The following is a 23,049-nucleotide window of genomic DNA, read 5'->3' on the forward strand; positions in this document are numbered from 1 at the left end:
TGAAAATAATATCATCCTAAAAATCGAATTCCCTGATTGTGTAAATACGTCCATCTATAATAGATTAACATAAGTCAGTTATGAGCAATGACTGTAAAATGACAAAATGATCACCATAATAATATGTTAGGTCAGCATTCAGCATTTAACATTCTGAACACACATTTCTGGGACATACATATATCAACAACAACACTCCTCCAGGACAGTAGAAGATTTCAAATGTTCCTTTAGTACAAGGTTGAATAACTTAGCAGCCTACGACAGCACAGGTTGACATAGCGTTGGCATAGTTCTTGACTCGAATGGTGCGGTATTATGAGAAGGAGGGGTGAAATAGTTTAGTTCTTGACTCGGATGGTGAGGTATTACGAGGAGGAGGGTTGAAATAGTTTAGTTCTTGACTCGAATGGTGCGGTATTATGAGAAGGAGGGGTGAAATAGTTTAGTTCTTGACTCGGATGGTGAGGTATTACGAGGAGGAGGGGTGAAATAGTTTAGTTCTTGACTCGGATGGTGAGGTATTACGAGGAGGAGGGTTGAAATAGTTTAGTTCTGGACTCGGATGGTGAGGTATTACGATCAGGAGGGTTGAAATAGCACTGACATTGTTGTCAACTTGAACGGTGAGGAGGACACGGAGGAGGATGAGAACTACCCTGTAGGAGTGAGGCACTGAAGGAGCCCCAGGTGGCCTCTTGTGTCAGTGTGTGTGAGTGACATTAGCTGTCTACGGTGTAAACAAGTGGGGGAAAGTGAACCCAGAAGGATGTGTGTGTGTCTGTGTGTGTGGGTGTGTGGTTAAACCGGCTCTTCTCTTGCTCATGCATACTGTGAATCTAGGAGGATACAACCACGTGTGTGTATTGTGTGTGTGTATTTCATGACATACAAAGCATGTTGGTCTGTGTCCTTACACCACAGCGTGTGATCAAATTTACCATTCTCTCTAGCCCATCCAGACCATCAGCCAAGGTGAATGCAGCCATTCTGCATATTCATGTGTGTGTGTGTGTGTGTGTGTGTGTGTGTGTGTGTGTGTGTGTGTGTGTGTGTGTGTGTGTGTGTGTGTGTGTGTGTGTGTGTGTGTGTGTGTGTGTGTGTGTGTGTGTGTGTGTGTGTGTGTGTGTGTGTGTGTGTGTGTGTGTGTGTGTGTGTACAGTATACAGTACATGGACGCTCAACCCCCTATGCCAGTGTATAGTCGAATTGGCCCTTCTCCAGCCCGTCCAGGCCGTCTGCCCAGGTGGAGGTGGGCATGCTGCGGTAGGGGTCCAGCAGGATGCGAAAGCACCGCACGATTAGGATGAGGAGGACACCGAAGAGGAAGAGGACCAGGGCGAAGGTGGTCTTCTGCTCCAGGGTCATGGCGGCGACAAGGGCAGTAGCGGCCACTGATGAGGAAGAGGACGAGGAGAGGCGCTGTCCTCCGGCAGAGTGCAGCAGGGAGAGAGGAGAGGTGAAGGGCTCACCCTCCCTCATCCAGGAGGAGAGGTGCTGGACGGCTAGGCTACGGGACTCCCACAGGGGTGCTCTGGCATTCTCATGAAGCCAGCCCCATCCCTCATCCCCTCCAGACGGACCTCATTGTCTAGACAGAAATAGAGAGTGGGGGAGAGGTGGGGAGGGGGTGAGGGAGAGAGAGGGAGGGAGGAAGAGGAGATGGAGGGAAAGAGAGGTGGGAACAGAAAAGGGGAGATAGGGGACAAGAGACAGACAGGGAAAAGAGATTAGGACAAAAAGACAGACAGCAGTGCGGGGAGAAAGCAAAAGAGGAAAAAAGTGAGCTCAGAGAAAGATAGACAGACAGAGACAGAATCTGTGTAAAACCATTACAGTCAGAACGGGAACAGTATTTTGTTATTCGTCACCTGAACATAAAAATGTTGACTATGAATATGATGGGCCAAATTTGAGGGATGGTACAGCTTATCTGAAGAACAGACAAACAAAAACAATGTCTTAAGCAAAATTCCAACTACAGCGTGAAATAGTTTTTTGCTTGTGCTGCTGTTTCTATTAGATTGATCTGAAACAAGGAAAAAAGGGAACGCGACAAGGTGTCCCCAGTTACCCAGTTACCCTTTTCGCTTTCATTTGAATAACTTTAAATCGCTGTGAGTCCATATTCTGTGCTGTGCTGAGTAATTTATCTTTAAGGTATTCTAGGATAAATCAACTGTCAAGAACTCGTTTGAAATACGAGTGTCAAGCACTACAATTTCTCAGACACCTTTTATAGGTTTGACTGGCTCTACAAAGAAGAAGTAAGACACAATCCACTCTGATACGATTTATACTGCAATAAATCAAACAGACAAGCTTAAAAAACTAAACACGGATTCAATTAACAGAAAATGACGTGGAAATTCCTGATGGAATAAGTTCTATGAGAACTTTCAAGCACCTGAGAACTGCCTCAAAACATCCAAGTTTCTTTTTTTTAAATTCATTTTTGCTTTATTTAAATGCCACCTTCGAACTTTGAAAACTGCAAGCTTTGGTGTTTATTTTAGAACTGATTGAATTAACACAAGGACATAGGAAAGTAATTTGACGGAAGCTTAATTGTAAAGTGTATATCTACAAAAGTTATTTTGATTGAAAAGTTTATTTGTCAAATGCCACCTGCCAGATATGAAGTTGCAGTGAGTGTGAGTGAGTGTCAACTGCTGTTTTCCTCAAATATATATCCTGTCTGAAAAGTCCACAGTTCCCCATGCAGTGCTGCCACTTCTAACATGGTGACCAAAGTCAAGTTGGCAAGTGCAGATTTGGGTGTCAGTAAGTTGTCACAACTGATTCACAGCTTGGATTGAGCTGCGAGGAGTGCAGACTACCTCATGTAGTTACAGTTGAAGTCGGAAGTTTACATACATCTTAGCCAAATACATTTAAACTCAGTTTTTCACAATCCCTGACATTTAATCCTAGTAAAAATTCCCTGTCTTAGGTCAGTTAGGATCACCACTTTATTTTAAGAATGTCATTAGCAGAGAGAATGATTTATTTCAGCTTTTATTTATTTCATCACATTCCCAGTGGGTCAGACGTTTACATACACTCAATTAGTATTTGGTAGCATTGCCTTTAAATTGTTTAACTTTGATCAAACGTTTTGGGTAGCCTTCCACAAGTTTCTGAGTCAATAGTCACCTTTGGCAGTGATTACAGCTGTGAGACTTTCTGGGTAAGTCTCTAAGAACTTTCCACACCTGGATTGTACAATATTTGTACATTATTATTTGAAAAGTTCTTCAAGCTCTCTCAAGTTGGTTGTTGATCATTGATAGACTGAATTTTTTAAATATTGCCAAACTGTAACTAGGCAACTCAAGAACATTCAAACTCCAGTCTATATTTGGCCTTGTGTTTTAGGTTATTGTCCTGCTGAAAGGTGAATTTGAAAGCAGACTGAACCAGGTTTTCCTCTAGTTGGTTTATTTTTATCCTAAAAAAACTCCCTAGACCTTTCCGATGACAAGCATACCCATAACATGATGCAGCCACCACCATGCTTGAAAATATGAAGAGTGGTACTCATTGATGTGTTTCACCAAACACAACGCTTTGTATTCAGATATAAAAATATTTTTGGGGCTTTTTTTTTGCAGTTTTACTTTAGTGCCTTATTACAAACAGGATGCATGTTTTGGAATATTTTTAATCTGTTCAGACTTATTTTCACTCTGTCATTTAGGTTAGTATTGTGGAGTAACTACAATGTTGGTGATCCATCCTCAGTGTTCTCCTATCACAGCCATTAAACTCTGTGACTGTTTTACAGACACTATTGGCCTTATGGTGAAATTCCTGAGCGGTGTCCTTCCTCTCCGGCAACTGAGTTAGGAAGGACGCCTGTATCTTTGTAGTGACTGGGTGTATTGATACAGCATCCAAAGCGTAACTTCACCATGCTGAAAGGGATAGTCAATGTCTGCTTTTTTATTTTTACCCATTTACCAATAGGTGCATTGGAAAACCTCTCTGGTCTTTGTGGTTGAATCTGATCTTATAGATAATTGTATGTGTGGGGTACAGAGATGAGGTAGTCATTCAAAAATCATGTTAAACACTATTATTGCACACAGAGTGAGTCCAAGCAACTTATTATGTGACTGTTAAGACACATTTTACCCCTAAACTTATTTAGGCTTGCCATTACAAAGGGGTTGAATACTTACTGCCTCAACACATTTCAGCCCAAAAAATATAATTCTACTTTGACATTATGGGGTATTGTGTGTAGGCGAGTGACACAAAATCTCATTTGAATCAATTTTAAATTCAGGCAGTAACACAACAAAAAGTGGAAAAATTCCAGGGGTTGGAATACGTTCTGAAGGCACTGTACCTATGTGTGTTCAGGCTCTGGCCCAAGCCATCCATTTCTAGGACAAAACAAAAAGGTTACAATGTGTTTGCATTCTACAAATCGCTGGGGAGGTACTCAGATCCAGACTCATTGCGGAGAAGAAACTAATGTCTGTGGGCATGACGTAGCGTTTACCTGGAGCAAGTAGTTTGGGTAGCCTGGGAAGGCTAAAGTCTCTAAAAAACATCTCTAAAAGCCTCTACATTTTAAACATGAATAATTTCACATTCTTCATCATGCAGTCTCTAAAATGGCAGCCAATAGGCAGTGAGTGGGGGACTTTAAGTGAGTGCGTTCTTAAATTCAGGATTATAAAACACAGCGGGAGTTCTTTGCGCTTGGCGCTAATCAAAGACAGGTATGTGGCAGCAGCCTTCTCCAAGCAGATCAATGCCTGGTACATATTTAGTCCTAAGACTGAGGGGCTCAGGCTTGTTCACACTCAGGACACATTAGAAAACAGAGAGACTGGAGAGAGAGGGAGACATAAAGGGAAGGAGAAAGACAGGAGAGCGAGATAGTCAGAGATAAAGAGGGAGAGGAAAGGAGAGAGGCGGCTGATGTATCATCTTCATTCTATTGAAGCACTATCTCTCTCTGTCTGTCTCTCTCTCTCTCTGTTGAAGAGGACACACACTGACTCACAATCAGACTGCTGCAAATGAAAGAAAATAGAATAAACAGATCCATTAAATGTGTCTTATTCTCCATTCAAACAGTATTGCAGAGGAACAAAACAGTTTAGGACTGTAACGATGAGGGATAAACAAGAGTCTGTGGCAGCCGCATTAGACTTGGGCTTCCAACATTTGATTTGATCTGTTGCAAAGCAATCTGTTGGCTTTGGTTTAGTGCGGCATTGGTGATTGTTTGGAGAGCTATTTTTCAGTCAGAGCTGGAGGTAGAGAGCTGTATATATCAATGCCTTGGTGAATGAATGAATGACTAATAAAGCAGTCTTGCGGAAGAGTTTCTGTGTGCCAGGGATTCTAGAAATATTCAGTCAGTGGTGATAGTCTCCAGTCTTTGAAACATCTGGTGCAGAAATTCAGAGCTATACATTAGCCTAGACACACACTGGGAAAAACAATGCTAGCATTGTTGTACAGTAGAAGTCGACCCAACTGGAACTCAACCTACACACATACACGCAACTGCACACACACATACACACACGCACACACACACACACACACACACACACACACACACGTACACGTTCCCGTACACACACCTGCACACACACACCTGTCCACCCGCACACACACACGCACCCGCACGCACGCACGCACGCACGCACGCACACGCACACACACACACACACACACACACACACACACACACACACACACACACACACACACACACACACACACACACACACACACACACACACACACACACACACACACACACACACACACACACACACACACACACACACACACACACACACACACACACACAAATACTCAGGCATTGAGGTACTGGTGCAATGCAGTAAACAGAGCACAATTCTTTCAGAAGCAGGGAAAAGATGTCAGAAAGAGCGTTAGAACACAACGGTGGAATATCCTTGACAGGTAGTTCAATTTATGGAGCTACTTCAGTGATGTCCCTCTGAGCGGCTCGGTGTCAATGTCGATGTACCGTAGCTGAGGATTTTGTCTTTCAGATCGGGAGTCGTATAGATTACTCACAATACCTGAGGCTTGAAATTCAAGTCTCTTTCCTGCTTCATTTCTCTCTCTCCACTCTCGCTCACTTTGCAGAAAAGGGAAATTCTAAAGTCCACCATCCAATTCACTTAATCAGCAAGAACGGACTTTTCTGACATTAGCACAAGTGAGCATAAAGCATTACACAGCACATTACAGGAAGCACAATACCAGTCGCACACCATTTAACGTATGAACAGGTCCATCATGGGAAGTACAACTGCTTCTAGATATCACTCTGCAGTTGGATTAATATACACTATGGACCATCTCTTAATGGAAACAGTGAATTGGTTCCAAGGATAGCTACAGACACGTGGTTGCTGTTCTGAGAGCACGTACGTATATTCCTTATGCCAGCGGTGTTTTATCTGCAGAATACGGGTGTGGGTGCAGGCTTTTCTTCCAGCCAAGTAGGAAGACATAATTGTTGACTGAAGATAATGATTAGTTCTATGTCAAATTGGATGTGTTGACGCTTGTCTGGAACAAAGCCTGCCCTCCCACCAGCTCTCTGTGGATATAACTCTCAAAAGAGGGATGGGAATGTTGAGGAAACCCTTTAATCCACTATTGAATAAGAGGGAAGCTGCAAGTTCTCCACACTAAAAATCAATGTTCCTAGCAGAATTGTCAGAGTCTCTATTGAAACCAATTTACAATGAAGCTGTTTCTTGAACCCATTTCCCTCCTTGTTGTATGCACTGTCTCTGTCAGTGTCAGAGGGTGATTTGACTGGCTCTGGAGTCTGGTTGTGTCTGTCCTGTCCATCTTGCTCAACCAACCATGAGCTTCCCCCTACGAACTAAAAGAAGAAACCACAGCTAGACCCTGTCTGCAGACACCGAGCTTCCCCCTACGAACTAAAAGAAGAAACCACAGCTAGACCCTGTCTGCAGACACCGAGCTTCCCCCTACGAACTAAAAGAAGAAACCATAGCTAAACCCTGTCTGCAGACACCGAGCTTCCCCCTACGAACTCAAAGAAGAAACCACAGCTAGACCCTGTCTGCAGACACCGAGCTTCCCCCTACGAACTAAAAGAAGAAACCACAGCTAGACCCTGTCTGCAGACACCGTGTTTGGAACGCTAACAAAGTGTTGTTCTTAGAACCTGTTTTTACTGTTTCCCCCTGGGCAGATCATTATGGAAACCAACCATTGTTTGATGGTCAGGCTATGCTGTATCGAAGTTAGTTTGATTGTTACAACGTATCGTATAAAAGGTATAGGTCTTTAAGAATGGTTCCTGCATTACGAACCAAGCATTTCCAAAACAATCCGTAATGTTAGTCAGTGACCTTTAATTCAACCTTATTTTAAGCTGAAGAGAAATATCACTTAACATTCTGAGAACATTCTATGTTTGCTGAGATTCTTCCTCCCAGCCCTCTGTTGCCTCGTGGGAAGATTCTCTTCTCTGTGACAGTAGTGGGCTCTTAAACGGTGACATGGTGTCATACAGCCGCCATTGTGGGCAGACTGGGATCAGCTGTGTGTCTGTGCCATTTGATTAGCTGTTCAGGAGTCTTATAGCTTGGGGGTAGAAGCTGTTAAGAAGCCTTATAGCTTGGGGGTAGAAGCTGTTAAGAAGCCTTATAGCTTGGGGGTAGAAGCTGTTAAGAAGCCTTATAGCTTGGGGGTAGAAGCTGTTAAGAAGCCTTATAGCTTGGGGGTAGAAGCTGTTAAGAAGCCTTATAGCTTGGGGGTAGAAGCTGTTAAGAAGCCTTATAAGCTTGGGGGTAGAAGCTGTTAAGAAGCCTTATAGCTTGGGGGTAGAAGCTGTTAAGAAGCATTATAGCTTGGGGGTAGAAGCTGTTAAGAAGCCTTATAGTTTGGGGGTAGAAGCTGTTAAGAAGCATTATAGCTTGGGGGTAGAAGCTGTTAAGAAGCCTTATAGCTTGGGGGTAGAAGCTGTTAAGAAGCCTTTTGGAACTAGACTTGGCACTCTGGTACCACTTGCCATGTGGTGGAAAAGAGAACAGTGTATGACTTGGGTGGCTGGAGTCTTTGACAATTTTTAGAGCCTTCCTCTGAAACCACCTGGTATAGAGGTTCTGGATGGCAGGAAGATTGGCCCCAGTGATGTACTGTAAACTCTAAGCGGGTTGTCACATGCCTTTTACTGAGGAGTTGCTTCCAGCTGGCCACTCTACTATAAAGGCCTGATTGGTGGAGTGCTGCAGAGATTGGTGACCTTCTGGAAGGTTCTCCCACCTCCACAGAGGAACTCTGGAGCTCTGTCAGAGTGACCATTGGGTTCTTGGTCACCTCCCTGACCAAGGCCCTCCCCCGATTACTCAGTTTGTCCGGGTGGCCAGCTCTTGAGTCTTGGTGGTTCCAAACTTCTTCCAATTAAGAATGATGGAGGCCACTGCGTTCTTGGGGACCTTCAATGCTGCAGACACAATCCTGTCACTGAGCTCTTCGAACCATTCCTTCGACCTCATGGCTTGGTTTTTTCTCTGACATGCAGTGTCAACTGTGGGACCTTACATAGACAGATGTGTGCCTTTTAAAATCATATCCAATTAAAATTAATTTACCACAGATGGACTCCAATCAAGTTATAGAAACATCTCAAGGGATGATTAATGGAAACAGGATGCACCTGAGCTCAAATTTGAGTCTCATAGCAAAGGGTCTGAAAACTTATGTAAATAAGGTATTTCTGTTTTTTATTTTTAATACATTTGCAAAAATTTATTTAAAAAACAATTTTTGCTTTGTAATTATGGGGTATTGTGTGTAGATTGATTAAGGAGACAAAATCATTGAAATAATTTTTTAATAAGGCTGTAACGTAACAAAAATGTTGAAAAAGGGAAGGGGTCTGAATACTTTCCGAATGCACTGTATCCTTTGCTAGTTAGTGAGTTCTTAGCCCAGTTATAGATCAAATCAAATCAAATTGTACTTCCCGAATACAACAGGTGTAGTAGACCTTACCTTGAAATGCTTACTTACAAGCCCTTAATCAACAATGCAGTTCAATAAATAAATTAAGAAAATATTTACTAAATAAACTCAAGTAAAAATGTTATAAAAAGTAAAATAACAATAAGAAGGCCAGGGGGTACCGGTACCGAGTCAATGTGCGGTGTTGCAGGTTAGTCAAGGTAATATGTACATGTAGGTAGGGGCATAGATAATAAACAGCGAGTAGCAGCAGTGTAAAAGGGGGGAGGGGGTCAATGTAAATAGTCCGGTGGCCATTTGATTAATTGTTCATCAGTCTTATGGCTTGGGGGTAGAAGCTGTTAAGGAGCCTTTTGGACCTAGACTTGGTGCTCCGGAACCGCTTGCCGTGCAGTAGCAGAGAGAATAGTCTATGACTTGGGTGACTAGAGTCTTTGACAATCTTTTGGGCCTCCCTATGACACCGCCTAGTGTATAGATCCTGGATTGCAGGAAGCTTGGCCCCAGTGATGTACTGGGCCGTACGCACTACCCTCTGTTGCGCCTTACAGTCAGATGCGGTGCAGTTGTCACACCAGGTGGTGATGCAACCGGTCAGAATGCTCTCGATGAGGATATGAGGACCCGTGCCAAATCATTTCAGTCTCCTGAGGGGGAAAAGGTGTTGTCGTGCCCTCTTCACGACTGTCGTGGTGTGTTTGGACCATGATAGTTCATTGGTGATGTGGACACCAGGGAACTCTCGACCCAATAGGATCAGCAATAGGGGAGTGATTGCTTCCTACAAGAGCACAAAATGTGTACATTTCTAGACATCTTTGAAAAACAAGTCAGGTAAAGAGCATTGTCAGGTAAAAACACAGTGTTGTATTTTGAGGCAGGCTTGAATAAGCTTGGTAGCCAATAGGCAGAGGGCAGCATAATGTGTCTGATTCTCTGTAATAATGGTATGGGAATAATAAAGCACTGTATTTTGTACAGTGGTTTCTTGCATCAAACAACACAACAACAGTGTGTGGATAGTGGATAAACAGGTTAATGTCAAGCCCTGCATGTTTTTTCCTCATGGAATGTAGGCCTACATTGAACACCACACATTTGGCTGCTGCTGTGGCTGAATGATAGAACAGCTCTTTCCATGTTACAATGGGACGCATGTTTTCCATTGTTTTTGATGGTAGGACACTCTGGAAGGCCTACATTATGATCAAATAGCCACAGGAGCCTACTTGGTCTTTGTTAAAACTGTAACTTAAAGTCGGTACAGCCTCAGTGTTCGCATTAAATGTGCCTTTGAAGTTGCACAGAATTTTCACAACATTCAAGTTTGCTCAGCAGACCTGAAATTTGCCCTGTTCTGAAAAAAATTTGAACAGTAATAATCAAAAATGGTGTAATATCAAAGATTAACAATAATTTCTCTGTTAAACTATTATGAAACCATAATGCCTTAGAGACACACAAAATAAGTTTATATCCATAACATATTCCTATAGGGCCCGATTTAGATTTCCGAAATTAAGCCTTATCTTACGCATGCCTTTCCTACACACTTCTCAGTAGTTGCTATTCAGACTTACCTTATGAAGGTGCATAACGGGCTTTGCAGGCATGGTTCCCTTGCGCGCACTGAATAAATGTAATTGATCAGGAGAAAACCTTCCCACTTGCCTGCCAACAGATTTTTTTGTGGAGTTTTCATTCAATAGGTTTTTAAGTACATTTATCTTAAGCCATCCCTTTAAATACAGTGTACCTTTTAGTTTGAATTTTGTCTACAGACTTAAAATAAAATATTGAGAGAATGGGTTCAGAATATTAGGGATCAATGAAACATTTAAATATTCCTATTTCGGCAGCAATTGGTAGATGGAAAAATACTCTGATCTTGTAGATTATTTAGGGCTAGGAAAGTATTTTCAAATCATAAAAAAACAGGTTATGGATATAAAAGAAAGAAAATGGTGTTCGCACAAAAGAAAGAAAATGGTGTTTTGATTCATTCTGAAAATTGCTACATTCAGTTCTTTAACACATGGTAATATTGGAAGATTAGTGTACGTAGAATTATAATAGGGAGAATAGTGTACAATAATAGGCTTTACCCTCGTCTATTGCCTGCACTAACCAAGGATCTGTGTGATCCTTGGTTAGTGCAGCTCAGTTGGTAGAGCATGGTGCTTGTAATGCCAGGGTAGTGGGTTCAATCCCCGGGACCACCCATACGTAGAATGTATGCACACATGACTGTAAGTCGCTTTGGATAAAAGCGTCTGCTAAATGGCATATATTAAGTATTGTGCCATGCGTCAGGTTCAAACTGCTTGGTCTGCACCAAGCGCTCCGCTTCATAATGATTGAATTAGCCTACATGTATTTTTATATATTATCCTCAGCAACAACCACATGGCTGTGACAGCGTTTACAGAGGAAGCAAATTAAGGTAAACAAAACAATGGAATTAAATGGAATTATAATGTAGGCTATACCAACTAAAGGGAACTAACATTAAATGGAATATGTTTTGTTATTAGGCCTACTGACGGTCGATACTGATAGTGACTAATATTTAACATGATAGAAACAGGAAACAGAGAAAGTCACGGTGACCTATAATTAAGACATTCAAGGGTACTCATCCCTGCAAGTTAAAAGGCTGTACAATTCAAATTCTGCACAATGGCACAGCGTTTCATAAACTACTGTGGGAAAGTTTATATGTTGATTTGCTTCAGTTTGCTGCCATATGACTGGTTTCACATTTGTCTCCAGGGATTATAAGGTCAAATAGATCTAAAATAAGTGTAATTTATTACACAATTCCCTTATCTAAGCAGATTACTCATTTACCTAGCTCCTATCAATAGCTCTTATCAAGTTAGAAAGGACAGTGCATGGGGAATGGTGTAATTTCTATAGGAAAAAATGTAGTTGGCGCTATTTCCACGTGGACCTGGTAGGTTTGCTAGACCTTATTCATGTTACCCTCACGTGTAAAGGTGATGGAATTATTAGGACATTAAGTCAAGATCAGAATAAGGCGTATCTGTAGACACACCTCCACCACACCTTAATTTATTGGACCTGCACACAAAAAGAAATAGCAGGTGAATAGCACGCTATTCTCACGCTTAAGTTCAAGGTCAGAATACGCAGAGAGAAAAAGTGCATTAAAAGTGCATTATGTTCCATTTACGCGTGCTTAACTCCGGTTGGAATCGGGTCCATAGCGAAATGCTTATTAAAATGCAACAGGGGATCTGTGAAAAGGGTACGCCTGGAGACAGACCGACCTGCTGCAGGAACATTTGCTCAGGACATCACAAGGGAACACGGGCAGAGAAAGTACAACTTGAAAGACCTTGGAGAGGGACTTAATGCAATATGTACTGTCAGAGTAATGCAATAATGGTATGTGTGTTCTTGTAGTACATTTTGCCTGTTAGAGGGCATTGTCATGACTGTTGTCAGCAAATTCCTATAAGAAATATTATAAATGTTTTTATTGTTATATTCATAGTCTCGTATAGGGGGTAATAAGTATGTTCATAAATCATATATTTTTTACATTTCAGCAGACACTCTAATCCAGAGCAATTTGGGTTAAGTACCTTGCTCAAGGGCACATCAACAGATTTGTCACCTATTCAGCATGGGGATTGAAACCAGCAACCTTTTGGTTACTGGTCCAATGCTCTTAACCACTAGTGTACTTAATAAGAGCACAGTGAAGTGTTCTTGTTGTTCTTTCTACTCTTTGTGTAGGAAAAAAACTTACACAACTGACCATAAGTGCACTTATTAATCACATAGATTCGACTGGGAATGATTGTTCCATCGATTTTAACCTTTAAAATCAATATTCATTTGGACCGTGAGGGGAGACTTCAGCATTAAGTAATTGATGTTTCATGGGTTAAAATATCCTGCCTTTCCTTGTCTGTGAACAAATGCCACACACACACACACACCTATATCTAGCCACTCCATGCCTCACAATCACACACACTCTTGTTCCTCTTCTTACTCCTTTTTAATTATCCGTTAATCACAATGTTTAACTAAACAAATCATTCCCAAACCCATGTGAGCAAACTGATCAAATCAAATTTGATTGTATTACTCTATATTACTCTTTTTTAAATATAATTTGTTTTATAAAACCTTTATTACATGACTATATCATAATGCTGTCTGTCTGTCTGTCTGTCTGTCTGTCTGTCTGTCTGTCTGTCTGTCTGTCTGTCTGTCTGTCTGTCTGTCTGTCTGTCTGTCTGTCTGTCTGTCTGTCTGTCTGTCTGTCTGTCTGTCTGTCTGTCTGTCTGTCTGTCTGTCTGTCTGTCTGTCTGTCTGTCTGTCTGTCTGTCTGTCTGTCTGTCTGTCTTATTTCCAATGATGGCCTACCCCGGCCAAACCCTAACGATGCTGGGCCAATTGTGCGCCGCCATATGGGACTCCCATTTCCCGTCGGGTGTGATACAGCCTGGAATCAAACCAGGGTTTGTAGTGATGCCTCTAGCACTGAGATGCAGCGCCTTAGAATGCTATGCCTCTCGGGAGCCCCTAATGAACCACATCAACATAATATAATAATCTTGTAATATGCGTATGCCCGCGCAGAATATGTCATAATCACAGCCAATCATGTCAGATTTCAATGCTTGTCCACGCTGAAATATACTTGAGATTGAAATATTGCAACTGACTAACATGATTTTCGAAACTTGCCAAGCAGTCCATGCATTGTCTGTCTGCTGTGAGCTGTAACTCGACAGTCTATGGAGGTCAAACCCAGGCTTTGATTTGACTGCTGATCCGGGAACTCACCAAGGGACATAATCTTCCGCTCTGAGATGTGTTCTCATAAACAGATTATCTCGAGTAACGATAATAGTATTGTTAATATAGTTACATGAAGACATGGCTAAAGGTCAATCAGATTTGTGAACATAATCCCTAGCTGTGTGTTGCCGCTTTCCATGTTGTCTATTGTCAGTAGCTTGTGAGGTGTGGAAACACTTTGTTGCTTTTATGGATTTTGTCTTGTTGCTTTTTGTACTGTCTGTGTGGTTGAAAATTTGCCAGCTGGTTAAAACCGGTACATTTACTGAAACGTTGATTAATGTGCACTGTCCCTGTAAAAAATCAAATAAACTCAAACTATTAACTTGGTGCGCTGTAAATGGTTAAAGACTTTGGACTCATGTTTATCAAAGTGTTGCAGGAGTGGAAGTGATTGTTATCTGCAGCCTCCCTGGAACTGTGATCAAAGTACATTCACACAGGGCACTGGTGCTCTCAGGAAAGTTGCACTTGTTCGCGCAGTCATATTGTGAACAACTTTGGGAAAAGGACAGAAAAGGTTGACGGGATGAAGCAAGAAAAGACTCAGATGAAGGATTTCCTGGAGAATATCAGTGTTCTGCAAGCGGTGCTGACACTCCCCCTCTTAGGTCCAGCGTGTATTGGGTTGATGGTGTACCTTATGTTTACGTCTCTGTGGCTGCTGCCTACTCTCTACTTCATATGGCAGTTAAAGGACCGGCACACACCTGAAAGAGGGGGTAGGAGAACTGCATTTGTGAGAAACTGGAAAGTGTGGAAGCTCGTAAGGGACTACTTCCCAATGAAGTTGGTGAAGACAGCGGAGTTGAACCCAAACAAGAACTACATCTTAGGGTGTCATCCACATGGGGTCTTGAGTGTCGGAGCCTTTACTACTTTCACCACGGAGGCCTGTGGCTTTATGGACCTCTTCCCTGGGGTGCGCTCCTGTCTCTGCATCCTGAGTGGCCTCTTCAAGATCCCCCTCTACAGGGAATATGTCATGGCCACAGGTTGTTGTCCAGTCAGCAAGCCCAGTCTCAAGCACCTTTTGTCTAAAAGTGGGAAAGGCAATGCGCTGGTGATTATTATAGGGGGCGCTGCTGAGTCTCTGCTGAGTGTGCCTGGGGTCAACGCTGTGGTTATGAAGCAGAGGAAAGGCTTCGTCAAGGTGGCCCTGGAGTTTGGGGCTGACCTGGTGCCCGTCTACTCGTATGGGGAAAACGATATGTTCCGCCAGGTGATCTTCTCAGAAGGCAGTGTGGGCTGGAGGTTACAGCAACTCTGTAAGAAGATCATGGGCTTTGCCCCTTGTCTGTTCATGGGTGAACGCTGGTTCTGGATGCCTTACCACTGCCCAGTCACCATTGTCGTGGGTAGTCCTATCCCAGTGCCAAAGAGGCCTTTTCCCACTCAGGAGGAGGTGGACCACTATCATGGCCTATACATGGAGTCCCTGGTCAAGCTCTTCAATGAGCACAAAGTCAGCTGTGGACTCTCAGACAGCCACGAGCTGCTGATCACATAAGCCACTCATTTTGACAACGTGAATGAGGTGATTTGTCATGGTGTCCTTGTCTGTACTGTAGCCCACCGATCTCCACAGTGAGTATGTTTACACGCACGGTAATAATTCTATATTAACTGATCATATCGATGATATACTGATTACGACAGTACTGCGAGTTTGGCAGTAGTCATGATTATCTTAATCGCCGTAAAGTCATAAACGAAGCATAAACGGACTAAAATACCTATATTTTTTGCAATCTTTTGAATGATTTGGATACCTTATTCAGAGATCCTGTGGTGTAGTTGATCTGCACATGTGGTATCATCATGAATCTAAGAAATAGGTTTCACATACAAACTCTATATTTCTGAAGTCAGAATCAAATAGGCTTCCCAAAAAATGATATGATTGCTGTGATCGGACCTTCATTTTTATTGGTCATTTTCTACATTTCTTTAAGTCCCATCAAGCACCCTTATTATCAGCTGTCCATGTAAACAGGATGTTTAGGGAATGATTTCTTCTTGCAAATCATAACAATGTTTTAATCAAATTATTATATTAAAATCAGAGTATTTACAACGATCCTATTACTGAATGCATGTTAACATACTCAGCGAGACTACTTGAATGAAAGCATTCCAACTCAGTATCTGTCCCAATCATTGATCCCTGGATCCACCAAGCTGCCTGTCTAATTGACGCATCGCTTTGACTGCATTTACTGTAAGAATGAATTCAAGGGGAAATTGTATGTGGTTTATATGTAGCAATACTTTAACCATGAATCTGAATACCTTTAAGATCCACTCAATTTCATAACAAACAGTAATTTATTGTGTGACTTAGGATTTATGAAGAAATACTGTGCTTACATGTTGAGTATAATCAATGAGACTTTGTAGCCACCAGCAGCACCTGAGCAATGTTAATCAGGGATCATAACATTCTTTCAAGTATAACAGTTGACTTTGAATAACTTGTGCAGTAGAGCTGCCGAATACTGACTATTTGCAATACAGTAATATATAGAAATGATGTATTTCTGCTGATATGTATTTTAATACATTTGGCTTGTGGTGAGGGTTCACTTTGACCACAGGATTTTGCCACAATGTATGAATTTATTTAATCCTTCCTGTGAACTGCGAAGTGGATACAGATAGCGGTAGTGAGAGGTTTTGGACATGAACAGAGTAGGAGTGTCTTTCAGTGCTATGATTCACAAGCTGTAGAGATCTATCATAACATTTCAATATGTCTCTCTCATCACATACACATATTAGGCATACTCTTCTCTACAGGACAAAGTAGTTGTTACCCAACTATCCCAATTATTTTTGACATGGAAAATGAATCTAGATTTAAAATACACTACCGTTCAAAAGTTTGGGGTCACTTAGAAATGTCCTTGTTTTTGAAAGAAAATAACATTTTTTTCCATTAAAATAACATCAAATTGATTAGAAATACAGTGTAGACATTGTTAATGTCGTAAATGACTATTGTAGCTGGAAACAGGTGATTTCTTTATGGAATATCTACATATGTGTACAGAGGCCCATTATCAGCAACCCATCACTCCTGTGTTCCAATGGCACGTTGTGTTAGTTAATCCAAGTTTTTCATTTGAAAAAGGCTAATTAATCATTAGGAAACCCTTTTGCAATTATGTTAGCACAGCTGAAAACTACTGTTCTGATTAAAGCAGCAATAAAACTGGCCTTCTTTAGACTAGTTGAGTATCTGGAGCATCAGCATTTGTGGGTTTGATTACGGCTCACAATGGCAAGAAATAAAGCACTTTCTTCTGAAACATGTCAGTCTATTCTTGTTCTGAGAAACGAAGACTATTCCATGTGAGAAATTGCCAAGAAACTGAAGATCTCGTACAACGCTGTGTACTACTGCCTTTACAGAACAGCGCAAACTGGCTCTAACCAGAATAGAAAGAGGAGTGGGAGGCCCCGGTGCACAACTGAGAAAGAGGACAAGTACATTAGAGTGTCTAGTTTGAGAAACAGACACCTCACAAGTTCTCAACTGGCAGCTTCATTAAATAGTACCCGCAAAACACCAGTCTCAACATCAACAGTGAAGAGGTGACTCCGGGATGCTGGCCTTCTAGGCAGAGTTCCTCTGTCCAGTATCTGTGTTCTTTTGCCCATCTTAATCTTTTCTTTTTATTGGCCAGTCTGAGATATGGCTTTCTCTTTGCAACTCTGCCTAGAAGGCCAGCATCCCGGAGATCATTCATGAAAACCAGCTTCAGAGTGCTCAGGACCTCAGACTGGGGAGAAGATTCACTTTCAAAGGTGCTTCAACAAAGTACTGAGTAAAGGTTCTGAATACTTATGTAAATGTATTATTTCAGATTTCTATTTTTAATACATTTGCAAAAATGTCTAAAAAACAGTTTTTCCTTTGTCATTATGGGATATTGTGTGTAGATTGATGAGGGTAAAAGAATAAGAAGAATAAGGCTGTAACATAACAAAATGTGGAAAAAGTCAAGGGGTCTGAATAGTTTCCGAATGCACTGTAGACAATGTAAACCATGTTAGCCATTGTGTAGCATTTAGAGTAGAACAAAAGCTGGCCACTCTACTAGACAGCTTAATGTCATGAGTGGTGACAGGTTTTAATTATAAATATGATTCTGCCTCAGTGCTGGACCAAACACACATCCATGTGTGCCCTATAACATGTTCAAATCTAAATCATTGCAGTTTTCTGTCATCAAAGCACACATACCTATACAAATACATAGATAGATATAAATATATACTACAATAGCCTACTGGTATTCAGTATCTTGAAATGTTCTGCACCTGGTCATACAACATACTTGTCTTTATGCAGGTCATCAATAGACCATCAAATACAAATGAATACATAAATCTAAAAACAGACTAAAAAGAATTACATTTATAATATGCAGAAGATTCATTCAGAAGTCCAGAGGGCTTACATATACAGGCTACTGTTAAATAGATTTAGAATTGGAATTTTATGCAGTAGCCTATGGAAATGCGACCTCATCAAATCAAGGTGCTTCTAATGAATATTGGAATTAAATATTTAAAAAATACCATTTAAAAGTTAGTCACAACAAACAGGCTAACACCCAAATGCAACACTTAAAACATATAGCCTAGTCACAGGTGTAGGCTACAATATCAAATGTAACGACACATTAATTTAGGTGGCGATTTAACCTTCAGCCTATAATAACCTATAGTTATAGCCATTTTCTGTTCCACCTACTGAGGTGACCTCACCACAAGCATATGCTCATTCACTCAACAAGTGAAAATCCGATATCGATGCCGACGACCATGTCACAGGCAATCAGACACTACTGGAGAGTATCTTCTCAATACACAAAACAAACAACGAAATATTTGAGAAATTAACAGGAAAAACAAGAAAATATTCACAACTATTTAGGTGAAAACATTGAGTTTATACCTTTGTCTCCCTGCGAGAACGTCGGATCCATTCCCAGAGTTACACAGGGAACCAGAGGGTTTCGCCCATTCTACCTTCCCCTCTCCCCTTCAATATCAGCACATATTGAAAAGACAAGACAAGGACGAAAAGGAAGGAGTGTTGTGAATAAAAGGTTAACTTGGGTCTTCAAAAATGGTAACAATGCAGTCTTCGGTTCAATGAAATTGGCAATGCAGGGAGACTGGCTCCAACCGCTCGGCGCACATCGTTGCGCGTCTGCTGTGTGTGCTAGAGTTTATGGACTCAACTGGTAGAGGAAATCTCCGGGTTCCCCCATACACACTCCATCATACAGCTAGGAAGGGAGGGGCACCCATACTGAATTTGCGCCAGTGATGCGTTTTTTAAATAGATTTTTCTAGAGCAACAATTGGAAAGTATTGTTCTATTTTTTAAATAGCTTATAAATATATATATTTTTGGTTTGTATTTGATTAGGACTATATATTTCTCATTGATAGGATTCTACTGATATAGGCCTATAAATCCATGGAAGATGGTAATCAATCAAATACATGTCTATGACGGAGTCAGCGAAATTACGCACAGCTTTCTCAAAATACAGTATGTCAGTCTATGGATATTTTTCGATTGATAAAACACTGTCAAAACAATTTTTACACAGTCATGCATTTTCAAATCTACAAAACGGAGGCTTATATGTATTATTGGACTCAAACCATTTCTGGACACAATAAATCCTCAGGGAGATTATGTCATCAGCATATGTTTTCACATTGAGTGGGCGAAGCAAATCAATTTCCTGATTTGATATAAAAATCTTTAGAAGCAATAATCCTCTCATATAGATATCTAAGCAGATGAGAATAGTCTCCAGATATCTTATTCCCCTTCTCTCTGTATAATTATCCATCCATTATGAGTAAAACATAGCATTTGAAACAGACACAGGGTTCTCAACTGCATCAGATATACTCTGATAATGGCAGGGTATGTTTTTCAATTGAAGTATATTTATATTTGACTTAAATGGCACTCTGAGCTTTCCATTGGTCCTCATAATGAAGAGTGATCGTGCAGGGTTGTTTTACTGTTAAAACAACAGTTTTACTAAAATTGCACTACAGTGACCATTAACTAAGGAAGCTCCACAACAATCAGTTGGTCCTCTATAACCTTATGTTACTGCCTTATTCTAAAATGGGATTCAATTGTTTTTCTTCCCTCATCAATCTGAACAGAATAACCCATAATGACAAAGCAAAAACATTTGGACTTTTTTGAAAATGTATATATATATAGTTTTCTGATCTTTCTTATATCTCTCAGATATAGGACAGACACTTAAAAACAAACTTCATTGTGATATTGTTCCATGTAGTGAATGTAATTCAATGTGTTTCTATTGGCTAATATCAGTAATGCCAAATTCAATGTTTCATCTAATATATATATTTTTTATACGTTAAGGGGTCTTAACATTTGAAATCAAATAGCTAAATTATCCCTGATAGGACCATCTTAAAACGGCTTAGAACCACCCCGCCCCCTCCCAGCTTAGACAGGGCTTAAACTCTAAAGGGGTTAAACAGCATGATTATTACACAGGTGCACCTTGTGCTGGGGATAATTAAAGGTCACTCTAAAATGTGCAGTTTTGTCACACAACACAATGCCATAGCTATCTTAAGTTGAGGGAGCTTGCAATTGGCATACTGACTGCAGGAATATCCACCAGAGCTCCTGCCAGATAATTGAATGTTCATTTTATCAAATATGATCAATGGAAACAGGATACACCTGAGCTCAATTTTGCTTAAAATAGCAAACGGTCTGAATACTTATGTAAATAAGGTATTTCTGCTTTTATTTTAATACATTTTCACAAATATCTAAAAACCAATTTTTGCTTTGTCATTATGGGGTATTGTGTGTAGATTGATGATTATGTTTTAAATCCATTTTAGAATAAGGCTGTAGGGAAACTATATGATTAACACTTAGCAATAGCGTCTGGGCAACAGTCTCAATAATTTCCATTGAGTCTGGTGCCAGAGTCGAACGCTGCATAAGACACACCCAGATCAATGTATTTAGAGAGTAGGGACATTGAGGTTTCTGGTTTATGATGCATTTACATGACACTTCAACATTCTATGGCAGCCATGTTAGCTCCCCATTAACATGACATGAGGAATATTCTAACAATGCTATGCTATGTAACTGAACGTCTGGAATTAGAACAATATCCAACATTCTAAAAGTTGGTCTATCTCTCTAAATATATGGCTCTGGACACACCTATTGGGGTGAGAAATGTCTCCCGTGTGATCCCCATATGTCTCCCATGTGGATCCCCATATGTCTCCCGTGTGATCCCCATATGTCTCCCGTGTGGCTCCCCATATGTCTCCCGTGTGGATCCCCATATGTCTCCCGTGTGGATCCCCATATGTCTCCCGTGTGGATCCCCATATGTCTCCCGTGTGGATCCCCATATGTCTCCCGTGTGGATCCCCATATGTCTCCCGTGTGATCCCCATATGTCTCCGTTCCATTCCTGGAATGGGCAGCCTGGTACAGTCTGATGAAGAGAAGAGGACAGTCTGTGGCCTACTGCAGTTTTATACAGTAACAGACAGATCAGAGACGGTCAAGGTTGATTGGTTTCAGAATTCAGATAGCTGCGGAGGATACATTTGGTTTTAAACGTCATTGTGTCAAGGCCAATGGAGAACTCTTGAACTTTGAGCACCTCATCATTCACCATGTAATTGTCTCAATATAAGACTGAAACTAAACACTTATCATCTGACATTTTGATCTGTGGTAGAAGCATATCCAGTGATTCTGAGACTGAGCTTTTGCTTGAAGTCACATTGCACCATGCAGGCATCTGTTGTACCTGGCAACCCTGCCAATCTTTGCCCACAGACGACACGGAGGGAGTGTGTATCACACATGCCAAACACATTCCCTTCAATGTAGCTCTTAGATCATTTTTTAAAATCTGCGAGTCAAAGACAAGCACGCTGAAAGAAAACTATGACGTGATCTCGTGATTGCTTCAATTAAGGGCTGCAAGAAACTGAATCCAGTAGTTTGTCAAACCGTCTTGGGACGTTCCCTGGATGTTTACCCTCCTGTGAAGTCTTCGGTCAACGTCTTGGACATGGAAAGACAGGGAACGTTCTCAGGTTCTAAGAAATCCGCAAAGGGGTCCCAATATCGTTCTCCTTCTGGCCACTTTGTGAATCATTGATGAGAAATACCCCTCATGGTCCATTTGTTATAAAGTGAGCATGATTCATTGGCAGCCTTGGTCGTGTTCTGCATTAAGCTACTATTTCATGTTTTTCATGCTCCATTCTATCGAACAAAAAGTGGTTTGGGATACTGAGGGAACTCTTCTCCACATCTCTCTCTACTGCCTGTCTTTGAACATGTGGAGCCTTGGCAGCATAGCCATCTCTTGCACTATCGTTCAACCACCCCAAGATAAAAGGAGCATCAAAGACCTTTCCCCTACACGCACTCCACTGGTGGGTTGCCGTGTACTGTACTCGCAGTAATACATATTAAAAATAACACATTCATTATTAAACCTGATCTATGAGACACTCAAGCAAAGTTGCTGAGGCACTGCATACTGAATTGATTGGGTACGCCATGGGAAAATTAGCAAGTGCTTCCCGATAGTTGATATGCATAACGTGTGCGAATTCCAGAACTCATTCCAGGGGCGTGGAGGAGCGTCTGTGCTGCTCCCCTGCATCTCTGCATTCATAGTTGATATTGCTCAAGGGGCCAGGGTTCCGGCCCAGAAGCACGTCTTCCGACTGATCCTACAGTTTTGCTTCGGTACTGCAGTTTAACTGACGTCTGGTCCAGAAATAACATTTTCATAGACGGCCACAGAGAAATCAGATTTGAACAATAGTGGAAAAAGTACTCAATTGTCATACTTGAGTAAAAGTAAAGTAACCTTTATAGAAAATTACTCAAGTTAAAGTCATCCAGTAAAATACTACTTAAGAAAAGTCTAAAAGTATTTTATTTTAAATACACTTAAGTATCAAAAGTAAAGGTAATAGCAAAAATATACTTAAGTATCAAAAGTAAAGGTAATAGCAAAAATATACTTAAGTATCAAAAGTAAAGGTAATAGCAAAAATATACTTAAGTATCAAAAGTAAAGGTAATAGCAAAAATATACTTAAGTATCA

The 23,049-nt window shown here is 41.0% G+C and overlaps 2 protein-coding genes across 2 annotated transcripts; one reads left to right on the forward strand and one right to left on the reverse strand.

Annotated features, from left to right (window-relative positions):
* Positions 1-1,188: 1,188 nt before the first annotated feature.
* Positions 1,189-19,094, reverse strand: LOC123989460 (cortexin-3). Its single transcript, XM_046290490.1, has 2 exons — positions 18,821-19,094; positions 1,189-1,591 (listed from the first exon to the last, which is right to left on the reverse strand). The coding sequence occupies exon 2, from the start codon at positions 1,480-1,482 to the stop codon at positions 1,189-1,191; it is 294 nt and encodes a 97-aa protein (XP_046146446.1). The 5' UTR covers positions 1,483-1,591; positions 18,821-19,094.
* On the forward strand, positions 14,262-16,674 carry LOC123989459 (diacylglycerol O-acyltransferase 2-like). Its single transcript, XM_046290489.1, has one exon. The coding sequence runs from the start codon at positions 14,384-14,386 to the stop codon at positions 15,362-15,364; it is 981 nt and encodes a 326-aa protein (XP_046146445.1). The 5' UTR covers positions 14,262-14,383; the 3' UTR covers positions 15,365-16,674.
* Positions 19,095-23,049: the final 3,955 nt, after the last annotated feature.

The sequence above is a fragment of the Oncorhynchus gorbuscha genome, linkage group LG11 (genome assembly GCF_021184085.1).
Source record: "Oncorhynchus gorbuscha isolate QuinsamMale2020 ecotype Even-year linkage group LG11, OgorEven_v1.0, whole genome shotgun sequence".
Classification (NCBI taxonomy): Eukaryota; Metazoa; Chordata; class Actinopteri; order Salmoniformes; family Salmonidae; genus Oncorhynchus; species Oncorhynchus gorbuscha.